Below are 21,199 nucleotides of genomic sequence, written 5' to 3' on the forward strand. Positions count from 1 at the left end.
CCCGTATTGGAATGATGGTAACTGTAGATGTTTGGTTTGGTGTTCTCCTACATGAGAGCTCGCTTCCTCTCCGTGTTGTTGACATTTACAACCTCTCACTGACTGCAATGCTTAAAACTGGCCCGTGCTGCCAGCCATTTCCGAAATTCTTACTGACGAAGCTAGGATACGGACAGTGAATCACTATTACGCTTTTAACTATATTTACAATAAGAAACGTGTTAGTTATCAACGTCAAAATCCAGTACCGGCACATCTCAGAGATACTGCAGGTTTGGGTCCAGACCACCTCAATAAAGCAAATATTGCAGTAAAGGCAGTCACACAATTTTTTGGGTTTCCCAGGGCATAAAAGTTATGCTCACTCCATACTGTAATATATTAGGTGTGCAAAAAACCAACTAAGCATCTAAAAAACCATATAGACACCTTATTAAAAATACTTTATTGCTCGGGGCTTCCCTGGCGGCGCAGTCGTTGAGAGTCCGCCTGCCGATACAGGGGACGCGGGTTCGTGCCCCGGTCCGGGAGGATCCCACATGCCGCGGAGCGGCTGGGCCCGTGAGCCGTGGCCGCTGAGCCTGCGCGTCCGCAGCCTGTGCTCCGCGACGGCAGAGGCCACAACAGTGAGAGGCCCGCGTACCGCAAAAAAAAAAAAAAAAAAAAGAAAAGGTGATGCTGGTGACATTGCTTTGAGGACCACGCTTTGAGTAGCAAGGCCGCAGCCTGTAAGCCCACTGAGGACAGGGCTCTTTTCCTTCAAGTCACTTGACTATATAGCTACCACCGAGCAGAATTCCCGGTGCATGGTGGGTGCTCACCGTGTGTTTGTGGAATGAATGCTCCCCTCCTCCAGGGAGAACACCCTGTTCTGTTTAAGGCCTTTTGTTTGTGTTTTCCCTGAAATCCGTGTGTATAGATGATACATCTTTCCCAGTGTTTATAAGAAAATACTGGAGGACAGCTTTTGCTTGTTTCCTTCTTTCCTCTCACTAATGATAAATTGCATAAGAGCAGAGGCTATATAACAGTCTGCATGTTTCTCTGTACTCAGGACAGTGCTTGGAACATAAAAGACACTTAGGAAATGTCTATTAAGCCAATGAAGGATTTGGAAAGGCAATCCCTGCTTTTCTATCCACCAAAGCTGCAACTGATCTTCCACTGACACGAATTTCTCTAACTGCATGCGTGATCACGTATTCTCTGGAGCTTGGACAGAGAGATGATGCATGTTGAAGACAAAAGAGGAATGGGTGTCAGGGAGAGCACGTCCTGGAGCAGAAATTCACAAGCAGCGTCATCCTGAGGTCGGACGGAGGAGCTCAAAGGACGCGGCAAATGAGCAAACGTCTCCCCAGAAGTAGACTCAGTACAGTACGTCAGCTGCTGTTGTTTTCAGCTGGTGTTCTTTGTCATAAAGGACAGCTCCTCTGCCAGGTCAGAATTGGTCTGGCCACCTTCAAGGTCATTGTACCTCCCAGATCTGGCACTGAATCTGGACTCTGGCAAGTCCAGCTTCTTAAAGTGGATTAGGTGGGCCCCACGGAGAGCCCACATCCTGGCTGCATCCCGACGCTCATGCCTTAAAGCCCTGGTGATGTTTCTCTGAGGACAGCCTCCTATTTCGTCCCTCCCTGGGTTTGAGTCTACCTCCTGACCTTAGCAGTGGACACTACTTCCCACACCGCCATTGCCCATGCCGGGCCTGCTATGGTCACACGCTTCCTGCCATCATCACCTGAAGTATATTCTGGTAGGAAGGATGGAAGTTAACCTGTGGCCAATGTCCAGAAGCAGAAACTGAGTTATAACTGTCAAAAACAAAATGAATGAATGAGTGAATCTCTGCGAAAAGCACTTGAGTAATTATATGAAATTCCATCTGTCTTCCCTCAATCCGTTTCTCAAAATGGATTAAATTAATGTAAATGTAAAACTGTAAAAATGGAGTTATATCGACAGGCTATGCAACTGTTTTCCAGAAAAGCCGTGAGCTAATCATACAAACCAGACGAGGTAACCACACACAGGCCCTTCTCCTCTGTCTGAGCTGTTTGACCTCCGTAGGCTTTATCTCAGCCAAGGTGGTTGGATGCTCTCATTGTATATACAGAGAACAAAGAAAACAAGGTAAGTGTGAAAGTTCCTTCCCAAATCCAGTGTAAGAAAACGGGGGAAGATCTGAAACCTTGCGCAGAGAGAGGGGGACAGTAGTTAAGGAACACTCTTATTAATTCGATCTTTTACTAGATTTTCATATATCACTGTTTAATTCACTGACACAGCTGGTGGAATGTGGGACCGAGTGAGAGAGCGGCCAGAGGGGCTGTAGCTCTATGGCATGCTCACGCTCTCTCTCTCTCTCTCTCTCTCTCTCCCCATCCCCTACACACTTACAGAAATACACACAGATATCTGTATCTATCTATATAGATACATAGCTAGATGTAAACATAGCTACAGATATGCAACTATACCTGTGGATACATAAGGTAGGTGTTAGAGATAGGGGTCTAGGTGTAGATAGATATTTAAAACATATACAGCAAAATTTCACAGCTCCGGAACAGCGTACTTCGGTGGGCAAGCAATGTCGGCTCAACCCTGTCTGGCTTACCTGCTACCTCCATTGCTGTTTTGGACGACTCCTACAGTCTTTCATTTTGATCCCATTTTTAAGAGGAAAGGGTATGAATTTAAAAATGACTCTCGAAACCTTCCCAAAATATCTCCTTCAGAGAACACCTTGCAGGGAAGCCAGAATCAGCCTCCAGCAGAGGCCCGGGAGGGAGGCAGCCCCTGAGCACCAGTGAGAGGCCCCTCAAGAAACCGTTCCCGCAGGTCTGGGCAAACAAAACCCCTCGACCCCTCCTCTCTGCTGCACCTCCAGCGGCTGCACCTGAAAACAACTTCCTGAGACCCTCCCCGTCTCCCCATTCCCTGCTTCCAACCAGAGTCGTGGGAAGTAGGCGTTGGACATGACCCTGGGGAATCACGCCCTGCTTCCTGGAGGAGGGGGGCGGGAGTGGCAGCGCCGCGCCCGTGTCGTCAGGCCGGGACCCCGCCGGGCCGCTGGCCGGGAGCCCAGAACCCAGCCCGGCCTGGTGGCTCCGGCGCGTCCCCTGCGCCCTGCGCCCCACGCCCGCCGGCTCGCGGGGCACTTTCCTCTGACGTCCGCCTCCCCGGCTCTGACGATCGCCCGCCTGCCGCCCTTATAAAGGGGTCTGTGGCCAATACCGGATCGATCGCCACTTCGCCGCGCCCACACCTGTCAGCTCCGCGCGCGCCGCGTTCCGGGAGACCCGGGGTGCGGAGTCTCCGGAGCCTGACCCCCCTGGCCCTGCCGCCCTGCGCCCCTGACCACCCTTCCCGTGTCCCGCGCAGCCTCGGCCTCCACGGTTCCCGAGAGGAGCCCGGACCCGCGGAGCGCTTCCCTGCGCGGCGACCTCTCCAGGTAGGAGCGCGTCGGGGCCAGCCCTCCGACGCGGCTCTGGGCCTCCCGCGGGCACGCCCGGCGGGGCGGGTCCGGCAGTCCGGGTCCTCTGGTGCGGGTGCGAGCGCGAGCGGCTGTGAAGTCGGGGCGTAGTAGGGGCGCCGGAGACGCGGGGACGCCGGGGGCGCAGGAGGGACACTGGGGCGCGGGAGAGACACCAGGGGCGCGGGAGGGGCAGCGGGGCGCAGGAGGGACACCGAGGGCGCGGGAGGGGCAGCCGTCCCTCCCGGCTCTGGCTGCAAAGGCAAAACCCACCCCACCTCCCCACCCGCCGCCGGGGCTCCCTTCGCCTCCCCAGAACCCCAGGGGGGCTGGTTCCTTCGCCCTGGGTCTGTCACTCACTTGCGTGCGCAGATATCTGAGTTTTCCCCCAGAAACTTGTTTGTGTAAATTGGGGAGCATGAACAGACGCGGTCACGCGGGGAAGATAAGAGAGAACAAGAGAATTCCAGAAAGTAAAGGCGTTAGAACTTGGCATGTCTCTTCCAAGCGTCTTGTTTTTAGTGCCTCTGGCGCTCCATTATGTTTTAGGCATTTCTGTATTTTAAATCGTTTTCTTGTATGTGCCATTAAGGGGGTGGAGGACGGATCGGAGGAACGGAGGACAGTGGGTGGGGACAGTTGATCGGGAGGGAGACCCTTTAAATAACAACGCAACCCTTCAGTGGCTGCAGCAACTTAAACCTCGGGCAGTTCACTCGTTGAAAATTGGAGGCCGTGTGGTTCTGAAATGGATTTCCCTAAAGTTGTTATTTTTCCCCCGGATATTTGCATGTCACATTACTTCTGGAACAACTCCCTGAGGTTGTTTGAAAGGAGGGGTAGGATAATGAATGAATGAATACGGGTCAATTCTCAGAGTAATCTTTTATGATACACTTACACTACTGAGCAATTCTAGATTGAATAAGTACATAGTTCCAAAAAGCAAATACGGACACAGTTTGTAAGTGATTTCTCGACTGTTACTGAGTTAAAACACAAGACAAGGTGAATTTTACACTGCACGGATTTATTTAACACAAAATGATTATTCCTTAAACAGCATCTCCAATTTTTTCTGTTTCTTGAAAACCCAAAACAAGGTTCATTGTTGAATAGAAACAGAGTGATGGAGAGGACACTTGTTGGCAACCGCAGGTGAACGTGCGATTTCAGTGTACTTCTTCTTTAAGTGGCACAGGATGTCAGGAGCCAGCGCTTTCCAGGTGGAAGGGCTGATAGCCATCGTGGTGTTCTACCTTCTCATATTGCTGGTTGGAGTATGGGCCGCGTGGAGAACCAAGAACAGTGGCAGCTCGGGGGAGCGCAGCGAGGCCATCATTGTGGGCGGCCGCGACATCGGGCTGTTGGTGGGCGGATTCACCATGACAGGTGGGTGCCCACGCGCCTACCCCTGCAGCCATCCACCCTAGATGCTCCAGACACAGAGCAAATCTTGTTCTTTGTCCTTGGGGGATTCTCTGTGTTCACTACTTACATATTTAAAAAATAATTTTTTACATTTATTTAGAACAAAATTAAAACGGTTTCCACTCAGTAGCGCTGGAACTAATGATTTTATAATCAATTACTGGACAGAATATCAGTGAAACAAATCTGGCTATCTGGGCTGTTGAGAGGGTGGAGGCAGCAAAAACAAAGGGGTGGAGGAACGTGCAGAAGTGCCTTAGCCTTACAAGTTGTGTCTCTGTGCATTAATGTGATACAAGCAGCATCCCCTCCTGTTCATGGAGACAGGCATAAAGCTGCGACTTTGACTTGTCTTAATGAATACTAACTAGCCAATGAACACTAACTAGTGATTTTAACTAACTAGTTAAAACTGAATAAATCAACATGGGGGCAGCCCAATTCCAAATTGCTGGATGTCCTGTTTTGAAACCTTATTCTCCCATGTAATGAAATAATTTACTCACAGGAAGACGATCGATCACATGTTATGAATCCACGGCTCTGAGAAAAACATTCCCAGGAACATTGATATGAAATGAAAAAAGCCAGGGTGTGTCCTAGTAGGAATCCCTCAGTTACAGCTGCAGCTCTTGCCCATTCAAGCCTCTCTGTGCTAGGAGCAGTCTTTCCTCCTTTGCCCAGAGGTGGTTCTGATTAAGTGGTGGCTTGTTTTTCTTTTGTGTTCTTCTCCGTTGTTGAAAATAATATGGAAAAACAACAATTTAAAATTATATCTGTAATATCTCCTGATGTGTATTCACTAACAGCACACATTTCATTTTAGACTCAGTAAGTTCTTAAATGTTAGCGACATAATCTATACTAACAGGAACTCTCAGTGGATTAATGTGAGTGGAGTGCTCAGTGGAAAAGTACCCCACTGCAAATCATATCGAGATGACGTCAAATTTCATTCCTGAAGTGCTGGTTAAAATTGATTCACCCTGTTTATCACAGAGTTTTCCAAGCCAGTCTGGGAAGACTGCATCCCTGTTTGGCCACCTGAAGCCTATAATGTTGTAGAGTAACTGATGGACAATCGAGTCCACCTTTCAGATATTCACATCTTGTTTGTTTAACTCTTCACCATGTACATGGTTCCGTTCTGTCTTCATGACGTCACTATGGAAGGGCTCTGGTTACGTCAGGACCCAGCCTCCCGTGCTTAGTAAGGGCCAGAGCCAGGGCTACACCCAGGTCTGGCAGCCATGCCGGGGCCCCTGCAGTGACCACACCCAGCCCTCCACAGGTCTCTCCCCACTTCTTTGTCAAGGTACCCAGGGTAAAAACAGCTCTCTTGTACCCTCTGTTTCTAATTTTTTCTACATACACACATATGCAGAAAAGAAATGTTTTGCAAAATATTTTCTGTGATGCACAACATACAAAGTTAGAAAAATACAGAAACATGAAGAATAAAAATCACCCACTTTCCTACCACCTGCAGATGTTTACTGAAACGTTCATGTAGATTTTCTTGTTTTTTCTCTTAGTATCCAGCTGCTGATGAATACACACCTTCATACCTTCATTTTCAGTTTTCATCAGAGCACAAACATTTCTTCTTTCCTCTAAAGATCCACTTATGATACCGTATCTGAACCGCATTAAAGCATTGTAATTATATGTCCTTCAGATTTCTCCTCTAAGAAAATAAGAAGAAAAGCAAAATAGGAGGACAGAAGTTTTTGATTTCACTCAAACTGTTGAAAAGAATAAGTGAGCTGTTGTATACCAAAGTATTTTGTTCATTGTAAATTATGATCATGTTCTATTACTCTAATTTAATAGTACATTTATCATGTCCGTGAAGATAATATTTCAGAATTTATCTTGTGTCATTTAGAGCGATTTTTAATCTAATAGGCTATTAAAATGTATAGAAAAAATTTCAATTATGATATTTCTTATAAAGTGTCATGCTCGAGCTCAGCTTTTAAAGACTTTTTTTTCCTCTGTCAGAACTGAAAAGAGCCCTGATCAATATCATAATTCAATTAAAATCTGAACCATATTATCTAAACCTTGTCAGATTCATTGATTGTATTATTCGACAAAGAATAAAGATTGAAAATAAAAATGCACATAATTTAAAAGAATTCTTGTTCTCACTCATGAATCTGACATGAAATATACAAACATGCAAAGGACCAGATGGATAAGAACGGAGGGGCTCTAGTCATAATACGTGACCGAGTCTGCACTTCTATATTATAATATTTGCAATCATTCAGGCACCAGTTTTCTTTCTGGAAATGGAGAGGAGACCTACACAATGAAAAATGATCACTAGTAAGTGTTGTGCTTGTGAGACCATCGGATATTTACTTAATGCAGCAAAACATTGCTGGTGCGGAGTCAAGGGTCCCAGGTGCCAGGCGGAAGGTGAGGTCTCGGGGGCTGTGCCTGTGAGAATCCGCTGCTCCAGGCCCTGGTTGCTCGTCCAGTGAGGGGTGGGGGGAGTCTTTAAAATTTCAGCAGGGTTTAGGATGAGGAAAGCACATCATAGCATTTGTTATATATCAGCACCGTGGAAAAGCTGCCGGTGAAGACGGGGCGGTTGCATTTGTCCACGTGAGGATTTTCCATATAAACTCCCCACTTAAATGTCCTTAAATGTCCTTGGCAGGAAGGTCTTTTCACGTTGACTTTTAAAAATAAGATTAACCCTTGAACGTTCTCTCTTCTTTGCTTTGGATTTGGATTAAACGCCAGATAAATGTTGGCGAGAAGCACAATAGAAACACTTGTCTTTGGCAGTCTCGTGTACATGTTATTTATTTTACTTACATTCTAACCGCGAAATTTCAGGGGACTTTTCAGAGTCAAATTTTATTCCCCACTGCATGGTACCGCCCAGAGTGCAGTCTCATATTTGATAAGCTTCATGCCAGCCTCTGTTCCTCATAATCTGACACAAATTCTGCCTAGGGATTATTTTAAATGTCTTGACTATACTCTCAAAAGGATACAAACTGCAAAGATCTGAGTGTTCCAGTAACTTTGGCTTTTCAGCAAGAATCAACTAGTCTAGTGTCTTCTCAGAGAAAATGATAGCGTTTACAGAGCATTCTTGGCCCAAACTTGTTTAATCAAAACGTCTTTTCTTTGGTTCCATGGCCCTCTTCACCTACGACGCTACAGAAATGTTATTAAATAACATCTGAAGAAGACATATTTCTTATCATTCTTTATGAACTATCAAGCGTCTCACTGAAAGACCCGGAGCAGAACGAAGAACTGCAGATGGGCTTGCAGCCAAGGTTGTAAATTCTCCTGAAGGCTGATGTAGCCCTAAGTGTAGGTCGGGTTCTTGGGAAGACAGAGAAGGAAAAGGTAATTTAAGCTCACGTTAGGGCACCTGGCACCCACCTCCCTCCCCACTCCCTTAACAGCGTAAGGGAGTGAGGACAACTTCGTTATAATTCAGAATAGATTTGCCAGAATCCTGTGCACCCAGCATGCTTACAGAGTGACTCTATTGGTGAAAAGCACACGCACATACAACCACGCATGCACACGCACACACACATACCCCTCCCACTCCTCGAAGACAACAGTCATGATCAAGAGAAAGATCAATACAATTAAAACAAAAGGCCCTTGAAATGAAGACACTTGACCCCATGTTATGGAGGCTGGGGGGAAAGTCATAGTATTATTGAGGAGTAGTCATATAGTATTATATATTGTATATGGTCTCAGACTTTATGATATAATAATATCATTTTAAAATGTTGATGACAATGGATTTAGAAAATATCCGGGGCAACACTGTTCAATGGAAATATGATGTAAGCCACAAATATAATCTGAAATCTTCTACATATCACTTCAAAAAAAACATTAAAAAATAGGTGAATTAATGTAAATAATAGAATTGCTTAACGCAGTACATGGAAAATGTTTTTCTTTTGCCCTGTAACCATTACAAAAACAAAAATGAGAAACTTTACATTTATTTTTCCATGCTAAGTCTTTGAAATCCGATGTGCCCTTTGCATTCTTCCAACACTTCAGACAAGCCGTGTCTCCGGTGGCTGTGTCACCAGCCACTCGATGTTCAGGGCCGCCGTGCGGGGCTGAGCGGGTCTCAGGGATGACAGGTATGACACGTCTTCCCCTCACTTCTCACTCTGTTTCAGCCACCTGGGTCGGAGGAGGTTACATCAATGGGACGGCCGAAGCCGTGTACGTTCCAGATTACGGTCTAGCGTGGGCTCAGGCACCAGTTGGATATTCCCTTAGTCTGATCTTAGGTAAGCAAAAGTTTACACCTGAGCGACTCAGTCAGTAAAGCATATAGATCAGGAGTATAAATAACAAGTGAAATAAGTCAAACGATGGGAACAACTGTTGTGGGAAATGCTACCGGAAATCCCTAAGTAGCTGTTATCAGAAAGTGGTAACACTAACGTTTAGGTGATTGGATCTCTTGATGATGGAATATGTTTAAAAAAATTCCCTTGATTGTTTTGCTATCAAAACAGTGAATTTCTTAACATAATGATGTTTTTTTTTTCCAAAGTAGTGTGGACATATCGTTAAAAATGAATCTACTTGAATTGTACCTGCATTTCATTTTGTAAATCAAACTAATAAAGGGTCAAGAATATTATATAACAGAGGGTTCCTAAATTTCTTTTGCACTTAGAATACTTTTGTTGGATCCTGTGCTTAATCAAATATCTGAATGCCCTGCTGGGTGACACAAATACATGAAGACACTTTACGAGTGCACTGCTGGTCCGTGTGTTTCAATCCACATGCCTCTTCCATGCCATGTGTGGCCCTGGATGCACACGACAATCGTATTAAGAAATTTCCACTTTGTTGCTAAATATTTCTTGGTCCTGTACTCACTGGATTTTGCAGACAGGTTCCTCAACATGTATGAGTGTTCTAAAAAATTCATTTCCCTTCAGAAATTCTATATAGTAAAAGGTTGGCAAAGACTATTGTATTAGGGATTTTTCATTTTCTCATTAACGCTTGCTTTAATTTCCTTTAGGTGGTCTGTTCTTTGCCAAACCCATGCGTTCCAAGGGATATGTGACCATGTTAGACCCCTTTCAGCAGATCTATGGAAAGCGCATGGGAGGGCTCCTGTTCATTCCCGCGCTGATGGGGGAAATGTTCTGGGCTGCGGCCATTTTCTCTGCCTTAGGTAAGGACCAAAGAACGTCGTTCTGTGCGCATCTCTGGTTGAATGAGCATCAGATACACAGCTTTACTTTCTTCAGCCACAGGCCAGGCCACCCCCAACCTCCAGCACCTGGATTAATGCCACCACCCCCCGGCTTTTCTCCCATAAGACCGAATCTGATCACGTCCCTTTCCTGCTTAAAACCAGGCCTTTGAACCAGGCTAGGAAGGCTTCTTACAACTTGGGCTTTTCCTTCTCCCTTCCTCCAGAATGGCAGTTCTGACACTTTGCAAGCACACTGCCCTCTGCTTAGGACTCACGCCCCTCTTTCCTTTCTAGCCAACCAGGTAGTTTCTTCAGATCTGCTAGAGATGTCACTTCCTCAGGGCAGTCATCTTGAACCTGCTGGATGCCTTTCCTATGGGCTTCCGGAGGCACCAGGAATTCTGTTTCCATTGAATTTACCACTTCGTATGACTATGTGCCTATTTATCTACTTCCCGATTTCCAACCTCACAGAAGGAACTATCCATTTCCTGAAGGCCGGACCTGTGTCTTGTTAACACTTACAGTCCTATCACAAATGAATGAATGAATGCATCACCCATAGCTACATGTTCTTCAAAAGAGAAAAAGGAAAACAACAGTCCTTCCTTTCTCAGTGTAATCCCCTTACACCTTAGACTGTTGGGTTGTAGACATATTCAGGGATTTGGGAAATGGACTTAGACTCCTTGGGGTCTAACTTACTATCGAGATCCATCAGTGCTGAGGACAGCCTGTCTGTGGTCCTTGGATTCTCAGCCCACTGATACGACCTAGAAAATGAGAGCTTTCAGTGGGAGATCTTCAGGTTCAGTACCCTCCCTGTTCATCAAGGAGAAATCTACACCATCCTGCTGAGTGTTGAGTTCCTTCCTGAAGACCAGCAGAGCTGGACGTTCCTTGTCCTTCCTCAGTGAGTCGTGTGTATGTGTGATACCCAGAACACGCTGTGTTATTCTCCATCTCCTCCTACAAATGGAAACAATGGGCTTATGTCTACAGTCAAACTTTAAGTGGACAAAACGAAAGTCAGATAAGATGAATTTCCTTCTCTGTTGCATATTAGACTACAAGCTAGTCTTCTGGTCTCAGTATTATCATCAGATCTGGTCTCTGTAATATCAGATATTAGTTTACACCACTTTTCATTCCTGTCTCTCTAGACTCTTGTATAATCGTATCTTATTTTCCTGGTCTCCAACTGTAAAATGAAGGAATGACTTGGTGTAGATAGAAAAGAAGAGAACTTGATAGTTTAAAAAAAAGCTGTAATAACTCAGTGAAAATGTTGCACTTTGCTGGCACTAAGTAATCATACTCCACAGCCACCACTGCCACATCCTAAGGAAATTTTACATAAAAGCACAGCTCCCTTCCCACCTTGCTCTCATTAGCTAGGAAGCAATGGTAGTTTATTTGTCACTGGTTTCAACACCAGAAAATGTTGGCTTTAAGAACAAACTCCTGCTGAGATATCAAAAAAGGAGGGGGCTGAATAGCTAACAGAATACAAAATGTTCACTCTCACGGAATAAAGATCAACTTCTATAACAGAGCCCTGAAGGGAGAACAGAATGAATAATCTATTATTTCTAAAGTATTCTGGAAATTTAATAGCTAAACTCAACCTTGCTGCAATGAGTTATTTTTGTAAATACGTGTGTCTACATCTGTGTGTGCCTGTCCACACACATGTAAAATATATTAATGTCTGTCTCCACACACACATGTCAAACAACATTTATGAAATATTACTGCTATTCTTGAAATATGTGCTCTGGTAAAGAGAATGTGTGTGAATTTTAAATTAACACCTCTATTTTCTTCAAAAATAATAGTTGGACGTAACTCAAAGTTAGTGTTTATTAGAAATAACTTGGGACAAGACCTTTCACCACCTTACTGTGAATATGTATGAATGAGCATAGTTCACCACTAAAGCTTAGGAGTATCTTAAACTATCTTCTTGGTATCAACAGACAACATCCTTACAGCTTCTTAAAGAAACGTATATTTACACTTTTCACGGCTCAATTCAGATAATTTTTATAACTTTATTTGCAGTATATTTAGTTTTACGGCTGCATGAGTTAAGTAATATTTCACAACAGATCTGGAAGTATAACTTTGATTTTACTCACGACAAATGATGGGGTGATTTAGAAAATATTTAGAGAAAAAATTCATCCCAACCTTAATAGTGGGACGAAAGTAGGTGACGTCTTTAAAACCACTGCGTTACAGCCAAATGGCAGCATTTACTAGGACCCTAAATCTTTCGGCTCCCCGTCTAGTGATCTTTCTTCTATAATTAATACAGCCTCCCTACCTTTTGGATGTGTAGGATTAATAGGAGTTTCACAAAAGGGTGGGAAATTAAACAGTATTCAAAGGAGGTTGGGTAATGATTGGACTTTTCATAATTCATGGGGTATGACTCTAAAATGTTGTTCTTAAAGTAGAGAACTAGACCAAAGATGAATGACAAAGAATTGCGACTGAAGTTTCAACATGTAGTAAATCATCTCAGGAGAAAACACAATAACTTGTTAAATATCCATGCAACAGTAATTCAGTCAGTTACCCCAAGTCACTTGTAAATAACTGGCCGCTTTCCCTTGTCCTCCTCTCCCAATTCCTTACTAGGCATGCCCTTTCCTCAACCGCTTTTTATGCAAGAAAGTAATTCAATTTTGATGCCAAAGCCAAAGCACTAAGAAAAAATTTCTTGAAAAATATTTTGCATTGTTATCTTAGATCAAAACATACTGCTCTTTAGATAATGGATTTTTCATCTCGGGTGGGCTGCCTCTGCTATTAGCGCGCCATTGAGAAGCGATAGTAGAATGCAAGGTTGCAAGTAATGATTCAAAGAAATCACAGATTTGTTGCATGTATGTTAACGTGGCAGGAATATCATTGCTGCGTTTAATAATACGAAATCTGAACTATACCACTTTTGAAAAGAACAGGGAAAGGGTGTGTAGGGCAGCAAGTGAATTCTGAACTGGCTGTCCAAGAACTGCAGCGGTCCAGCCGTCCACACCATAACATTCTATTGGAAACACAGACACCAACAAACAGAGTCAGAAAGTCAGAAAAGCATAGACTGACTTCTAAGGCAGGGTTACAATTTTGATGATGAAAATTACTTTAAAACATGATGCTAAAATCTACGGCTCTTCAGTGCCCTGGCGTCCTCGGGGCAAAACTGGAATTCTCTGGCAAACAAATAAAATAAGTCGTCTTTCCCGAAGTTGAAAAAGTTGGAAGGAACAAGTTACCAATTTTATTATTTTCTCCTACAAGTTTGTTTCAAGCCTTGGTACCTTTTACCATGTGTCATCTAGTAAAAGCTGGCTGAGGTCAGAGTTAACGCAAAAGAGCAAAGGAATGCTGATTGTAAAATGTGGAGACGGGTGGTTATGCTTACCATAAAGGCTTATTTTTCTCATGGATGTGGGTAAATATACTGCATATGTTCAACAAAGTCAGAGTTTCAGGTAGTTGGTGGCATTACTGCAAGATCTTATAGTAGTATTTAGTGTAGTATATGTCATGGATCTGTAATCAAATCGTGAATTTCAGGTGTCCCCACACAAATAAGTGAGCAAAGCACTAATTTCAGAAAGAAAGAAGGTTTTTAAACATATGTATGTATATATATATATGTATGTATATAAATGCAGATATGCATGTGCATATTCAGTTTACTGAGATGGAAGAATTTGAATGTGAGACTTCACCTGGGCTGTTCTCATCCAATCCTTCCAGGAGCCACTATCAGCGTGATCATTAGCGCCGATGTGCGCGTGTCCGTCATCGTCTCCGCCCTTATCGCCACGCTGTACACCCTGGTGGGCGGGCTCTACTCCGTGGCCTACACAGATGTCGTTCAGCTCTTCTGCATTTTCGTGGGACTGGTAAGTGGGGCCGTTCACAGACTTTCCTTCTTCCTTCCTTCCCTTCTTCCTTTCCTTCTCTCTCCCTTCTTCTCTTCCTTCTTTCCTTCCTTTCTCCTTTTGTGAAAGATAATGTGGTATCTTATACTAACTCAGCAAAAATGAACAGAAATGCTATTTTCCCATCATGAGTAATACACAGTAAGTCGTATACTATTGGCAATTTTTCATTTCCCTGTGGATCAATTGGATGAAAAACCTCTAGTCACGTTGTGAGATTTTGACAGAAAAGTGCCCTCAGTTAGGTCTTAGTAGGGTCTAGGGCTTCCCCTCCTTCATGCCTCCACTTGATGGAAACACAGGTGGGATCTTCCTTGAATAACTTCCCTCAGAGTTAAAATTTAAATCCTGACACTAATCTGTATTTGTCTCTTAACCCTTCCTTATATTAGTTCTGGTTAATCCATGAAACTGCTCATGGGACACAGAAATTCTTTTCAATCAAATCTTCTCGGTCACTTTAAGGAATGGATATCTTCTTCCAATTCTAAGAAAACACAAAATGTTTATGTATAAACATATGTCAAGTTCTCAAATTCAGCGTTTTCTTCCCAAAGGTCTCTGGTGGCTGCTCTGTGGCTAGTGTGAAATGGCATCGTTAGCACAGAAGTTATGTGCTACTCTAACTCTCCTAAGTGTTGCACGGTGTCCCACAGAGAACGTGCTCCCAGGTTCTTCCCTGAACACGAGGAACACTGAGCTGTGCCCTCTACGAGAAAAAACTAATAAACTGAATCTTGCACGTCCCGGACAGTCCCACGGCCTAACGCTCTCCCGCGCTCTGGTTGCAGTGGGTCAGCGTCCCCTTCGCGCTGTCACATTCTGCGGTTGCTGACATCGGGTTCACGGCCGTGCACACCAAGTACCAGAAGCCCTGGCTGGGGACCATTGAGCCGTTTGAAGTCTACACGTGGCTCGATAGCTTTCTGTTGTTGGTAAGTGATGCTCTTACCCGAGGAATGCACTCTCACTTGTCCTAAGGTCAAACGCACTTCCAAGACTTTAGTGTTTCTATGTAACACTAAAATGCACGCTCCTGTCCGTTTCTGGGTTGACTGCTTCCTGCTGGAAGAAGGATGGGGGCACTGACAAGTGTCAAAGCGATCACTTCCCTGGGGTTATGTGTGGTGTGTCCACACTTGTGCTGAACACCACGCCCTACTGCCGGATACCTCCCCCAATCTGAGAGCCACACCATCTAAAAATTCTATTTTGTATCTTGGATTAAGGCATTAAAATCCAACTTCTTCTGAAATAAGTAACTCATTCAGTCTCTAATTAAATTCGTGGTGTCATAAGGCCTTAAGTGCGTGAGATACGTAGGGAAGGGAGGTGTCACCCAGGACAGATGCCAAGAGAGAAGGCTGAGAGATCAGGCAGCTGGGAATGTGCAGAACCTGTGGGTGAAGGTGGTGGCCTTGAGGGGTGGGCATGGAAGAAATCAAGGCAGATCACAGACTGAGGGGGAGGGAGTACCAGAGAACCTCTCCCTCAGAGATTTTGTGATTTTGCTAGAGGGGTTATGTATTTTTAAAAAAAAACAATGTATTTGATTTCAAAGTAAGCAATAGATTAATTGTTATCAAATTAAGGGGAAATGGTTTATGTTTGTTCCCTTTTTAGAAGATTCACAATATTTTGTGATTCCATTTTGTGTCTGTGGCACTTTGTTAAATTTTAACACTGAAAGTAGGTGTGTCTGCCCCCATGAAGAACTTACTGGTAAGAAGACAGGGAAACATGTAAACTAATGTTTCCAGTGGCGGGGGAGGAGGGCTTTTTCCCCAACGATTGTTAAGAAATGCATTTGGCTGAAATTTTTCGGGCATGGTTTACAATTATGAATCGAATGGAGAAGGCGATTAAATATTATATGTATGTGTAATTCTACCTTCATGGCTGGTGTATTTTATGGTTATATGGGAGAGATGATGAGACTTAGAAAAACTAGGCAATTTTTTGATTATCAGTCACACCACTGTCTGAGTGACAGATTGAAACAGAGAACCAAGACCCCAAAGTCCTTTCTCCTACACCACACTTTAGTCCTTGGATTTACTCATCTTCAAGATAAGGCATTATATCCAATGACTGCTACAATTTCTCCCAACTCAAAAAAATTGTATGACTAAGTCATGTTCATCCTTCAAATTGTAAGATAAATTGAAATGAAATAATAGATGCGGAATGACTGACTGAATAAATAAAGTGTAGATGCGAGCCTTGAAACGTTTCACCAATGGTCTCTGATCTTCCAGTTGCCATGGAAATGACTTGTCAAGTCCTGCTCATGGTAATCTAGAGGCATCTGCCCGTCCCACCCTAAACTTCCCCCGTCCCTATATTAGCACTAGATCGAGCTCCTGGATCACCTGGCCCTATTGTGACAGCCCCTCACTGGTCTCCCCGCTGGCAGCCCACCCACATCCCACCCCTCCAAGCCCATTTCTACCTTTCCATCAGAGCTCCTGTTTGTCAGTGGAGGCCAGATTTTACCTGACTTACAAACCTGGATGACCTAAATGTCCATAGACACAGGTATGTAAATTATGATATATCAATTCACATAGTCATTGAAATTACTGACGAATATTCATCGACATGGAAGAAGTCAATGATATACTGATTTACAGGTTGCAAAACAAAAGGAAAAGTTTTGGAAGCATATAGATTTGAGGCATGGGATGATGAAGTTTAGAATTTCTCCTTTTGCCTTTGTTTTGTTTTGTTTGTTTGTTCTGCATTTGAGCTTGTATGGCTTTTATAAGAAGGAAACTGTTCTGGAGCCAATATGTGATTGGCACAGATGTGACAATAATAAACAAGACAGATATCCCAGAACTCGGAGCCAGTGAGAGAGACAGACAATCAAAGAAGCAACTTCAATACATTGTGATGTGGGAAGTTCCCTCCTCAATTCACTCACTCACATGATAAATATTTACTGAACACTGACTCTACGCCAGTGAGAGGATGCTCCAGCCTCCTCTCTCACCACCCACACACACCCTGACCTCTACCCATACCCATACCAAACACACGGTGGTCTAATGGCTGCCTCTTTGTTTTTTTCTTTTTCTTTGTCATATTGGGTTCTTTCCCAAGAACTCTCCTCCCTCTCCGTCTCCACCTAGTGACACCCTCTTGATACTTAAGGGGACTCAAATGCTCTTTCTGTACGGTTACCATGGTTACCATGCCTCTGTCTTCCTCCCACCTTTCCCCTCCGTTACCCCCAGATGATTGTTTCTCATTATTGTTCCCATATGTACCTCTTTATAGCATCAACAAATTACATGCAAGTTCAGTGTCTCCAAACTTTTTTATTGTATATCCTCAATAAGAATGCTAAGCACACCCCCAAGGTAGGGATAGGAATTATAAACTGCTTATATGTACTGTACTAGCACATTGTGGAAATCATTTAATAAAACAACAATATTTAGGTATGAGGTAGAAATGAATATAAAGAGAAATTCTAGTATCTTCTTGATGCTCTATATTGTCTTGAGCCTCTGCACACCCCCGTCTAGAAAACACCATAACGCATTGACCCTCCCAGTGGACAGTGGTCTCAAGAGCAGGAATGTTTCACTCATCTCTGGGCTCTGACAGCCATTACATTGCCTGGCACGTGATTGGAATCCAGAAATATTCACTGGGTGTTTTGAATCAAATGAAACTTCATGGTTTCAGAATCTTAATTTTTTGAGATAATTTTGTGGCTGTTAAAACTTCCAGATAAGAACAAATTGAAGGCTTCTGGGTAGTTGTGTATAATGCAGCTTAAAGTAGGTAAATTAAGCAAAAGAAAATATTGTGCATAAATAATTATGAGAGAAAAGAACTTGAGAAATTCTGCACCACTGAACCTATGACGATGACTTAGTGACAGCAGTGCAGACAAGTGGCAGGTAGGACCATTTTCTACCCTTCAGAGCCATACATGTGACCATTCTGAATGTGATTGTTAAAAAAAAATTCTCATTTTAAAAATACCTAATAGATGCTATCTGCCTCCAATTCATTTTGAGTCCCCGTGGTTCCCACGCAGATGCTGGGTGGAATCCCGTGGCAAGCCTACTTCCAGAGGGTCCTGTCTTCATCCTCAGCCACCTACGCTCAAGTGCTGTCCTTCCTGGCAGCCTTTGGGTGCATGGTGATGGCTCTGCCAGCCATACTCATTGGAGCCATTGGTGCGTCAACAGGTAAATCTCCTGCAGCTTCACTGACTCACTCAGGCTTCATCCAAGTCACCAGTTCCCCCTCAGCTGCCCTCCCTCCCCCACTTTCCCTCTTACCCCCACACAGTCAATGGTTTCTCATCTGTTCATATATCTACCTTTGTAATATGTCAACCAATTGTCTTATATTTCAGACACCACTGTAACATTGAAGATGAGAAATATATATTAAATATATATTTAATTTTATATATATATATATATATATATATATTTCACACCACCATATTCTGTTCAGATCTTGTGCCTAAGACTAACTGTAACCCATTAGAAGCTGGAATATATGAGGCAATTTCACTGGACCAGTACATGGACTTCCCACCTAATTAAACTAACATGCCCTGTTAGACTAATTAGATTTCCCACTGATTAGACTAGTTTATAGGTTCTGATTTTATTTTGAAAGCTACCTAGCAAATAGGATGACCCCAGATGGATGGATGGATGGATGGATGGATGGATGGCTGGCTCTTTGGTTGTTGTGTTCGTTGTTTCTATCCACAGACTGGAGCCAGACCGGATACGGGCCTCTCGACCCCAAGGACAACCAACAGTCAGACATGATCTTGCCGATCGTCCTGAAGTATCTCTGCCCTGTGTACATTTCTTACTTTGGTCTTGGAGCCGTTTCTGCTGCTGTCATGTCATCAGCAGATTCTTCCATCTTGTCAGCAAGTTCGATGTTTGCTCGCAACATCTACCAGCTTTCCTTCAGACAAAATGTAAGAACAGTTTTTGCTTTTATCTTTTTTTTTTTTTTTTTTGCGGTAGTAAGAACAGTTTTTTCAACATAACGCAATTGCTCTTGTTCTCATCCTTGCAGTTACTATGTAGGTGTTTCTCTATACTTATTAATAGTCTGCGTGAAAATCCGACCCTACTTTGATTCAGCGCTTTATTTATGCTGCATATGAGGTTTTTAATGCATGTTGTCATTCACGCTAATACTGAAGGGCACTAATCAATATAACTATTTCCCAAGAGGTGCAGTCATATTGCAATAATTTAAACGTCTTCTCTTTCTAATGAACGAGCAATGAAACCTAAAATAACGTAGAAAAACTCTGAGTTTAACTAAATACGATAAGAAATTCAGGAACCCTGGCAGAGGAGAAGATAATGCGTAATTATTTCATGGGTGCTGGTCTCACACCTGTCTGCTCTTCACTTGAACCCCAAGTCCTCCTTTGTCAGAAAACAGCGTCTCAGTTTGATTTTCCTTATTGAATGCCAGCGCGCAGAGCAGCACGATCGTGCTCACGGAGGGGCCCAGAGCCCCCCTCCACCTTCTTCCTTGACTCAGGCTTGCCTTTCTCTAGGTTTTCTAGGTCATAGTTAACAAAATGGTCCCACTTGTTTTTTAAGGCAGTTACCCTCCAGGAAGAGAGGAAGACAGATAGGCCACAACCTCTCACTGCCACATGAAAAACTATTCCTTAACGTGGAAAGTAAAGAAATCCTCCCTTGCGTTATCCTTCCCCTCCGAGGACCCAGCGCGCATCTCACGTCTCCCTCTGACGTTCAGCCAGTGGGCTCTGCTTCCTGCGAAGCCTCTCGCGAGGTCGCCCGGCGAGGCTGCCTAGACGGCTCGCTTCACATGCTGTGGTTTCGGCTGGTTTCACCCATAGACTGAGCCTTCTGAACCAGGGGGATTCTTTACAGCAGCTTTAAAACACAGGAGGGCATCTCATTCTCCTCCTAGAGGAGCCAGCACGTCCTGAGAAAAACTGACTCGATGTCGATTTCTTGCAGGCTTCCGACAAGGAGCTCGTCTGGGTCATGCGCATCACGGTGTTCGTGTTCGGAGCTTCCGCAATGACCATGGCCTTGCTGACGAAGACGGTGTACGGGCTCTGGTACCTCAGCTCCGACCTCGTGTACATCATCATCTTCCCGCAGCTGCTCTGCGTGCTATTCATCAAGGGGACCAACACGTACGGGGCCGTGGCAGGTTACATCTCTGGCCTTTTCCTGAGAGTCACCGGCGGGGAGCCGTACCTGAACCTGCAGCCCTTGATCTTTTACCCTGGTTATTACATTGATAAAAGTGGCATATATAACCAGAGATTCCCGTTTAAGACCCTTGCCATGGTGACCTCATTCTTATCCAACATTTGCGTCTCTTATTTAGCCAAATACCTATTCGAAAGTGGAACCTTGCCACCAAAATTAGATGTATTTGACGCTGTCGTTGCAAGGCACAGTGAAGAAAACATGGATAGGACAATTCTGGTCAGAAACGAAAATATTAAGCTAGATGAACTTGCACCTGTGAAGCCGCGGCAGAGCCTAACCGTCAGCTCGACTTTCACCAATCAGGAGGCCCTCCTCAACATGGACTCCAGCCCAGAGGGCTCTGGGGCTGAAGATAATTTACAATAAACACACCCTCACTGCTTTCCTAGACGGAGCTCTATAGCAGGCTAGTCCCGGAAGGGTGGTTTGCGGCATATAAAATATATTTTAAAGATATCGTTCAGGAGGACAAAACTCCATATAATAGTGTAATTGCACATCCAAGACAAGCCAGAAGGAAGCACCCCTGAAGCAGCATCTCTCTCTCCCTCGTGGACACATCTCATCCTCATTTGATTTCGACTCTCAGTAGTTTTGTTAAGTATTCAAACATGAATAAAACCCCACTCAAAGAATGGAGAGCCAAAAAGAGTGTTCACCTTTCTTACGGAAAAAGGAAGTAGATGTGAGAAAGCCAAGGAGACGGGGGAGACTTGATCGCGACCTTGTTTGTGAATGCCCTGTGAGTCTAGTTTAACTCTCACACTGAAGTTGTGAGAATAAATCCCCATCACTCCAGTGAATGGTGCAGCGAATTAATCAGCTGATTCCCTGA

At 44.0% G+C, this 21,199-nt stretch overlaps 1 protein-coding gene across 1 annotated transcript; it reads left to right on the forward strand.

The window, feature by feature from the left end:
* Nucleotides 1–4,701: 4,701 nt before the first annotated feature.
* On the forward strand, nt 4,702–20,730 carry SLC5A7 (solute carrier family 5 member 7; the record flags this gene model as incomplete). Its single annotated transcript, XM_082851349.1, has 8 exons — nt 4,702–4,870; nt 9,097–9,210; nt 9,963–10,118; nt 13,917–14,065; nt 14,896–15,039; nt 18,159–18,312; nt 18,853–19,070; nt 20,101–20,730. The coding sequence occupies exons 1-8, from the start codon at nt 4,864–4,866 to the stop codon at nt 20,728–20,730; spliced, it is 1,572 nt and encodes a 523-aa protein (XP_082707475.1). The 5' UTR covers nt 4,702–4,863.
* Between the last annotated feature and the right edge of the window lie 469 nt (nt 20,731–21,199).

The sequence above is a fragment of the Leucopleurus acutus genome (assembly GCF_964270905.1).
Source record: "Leucopleurus acutus genome assembly, chromosome: 12".
Classification (NCBI taxonomy): domain Eukaryota; kingdom Metazoa; phylum Chordata; class Mammalia; order Artiodactyla; family Delphinidae; genus Leucopleurus; species Leucopleurus acutus.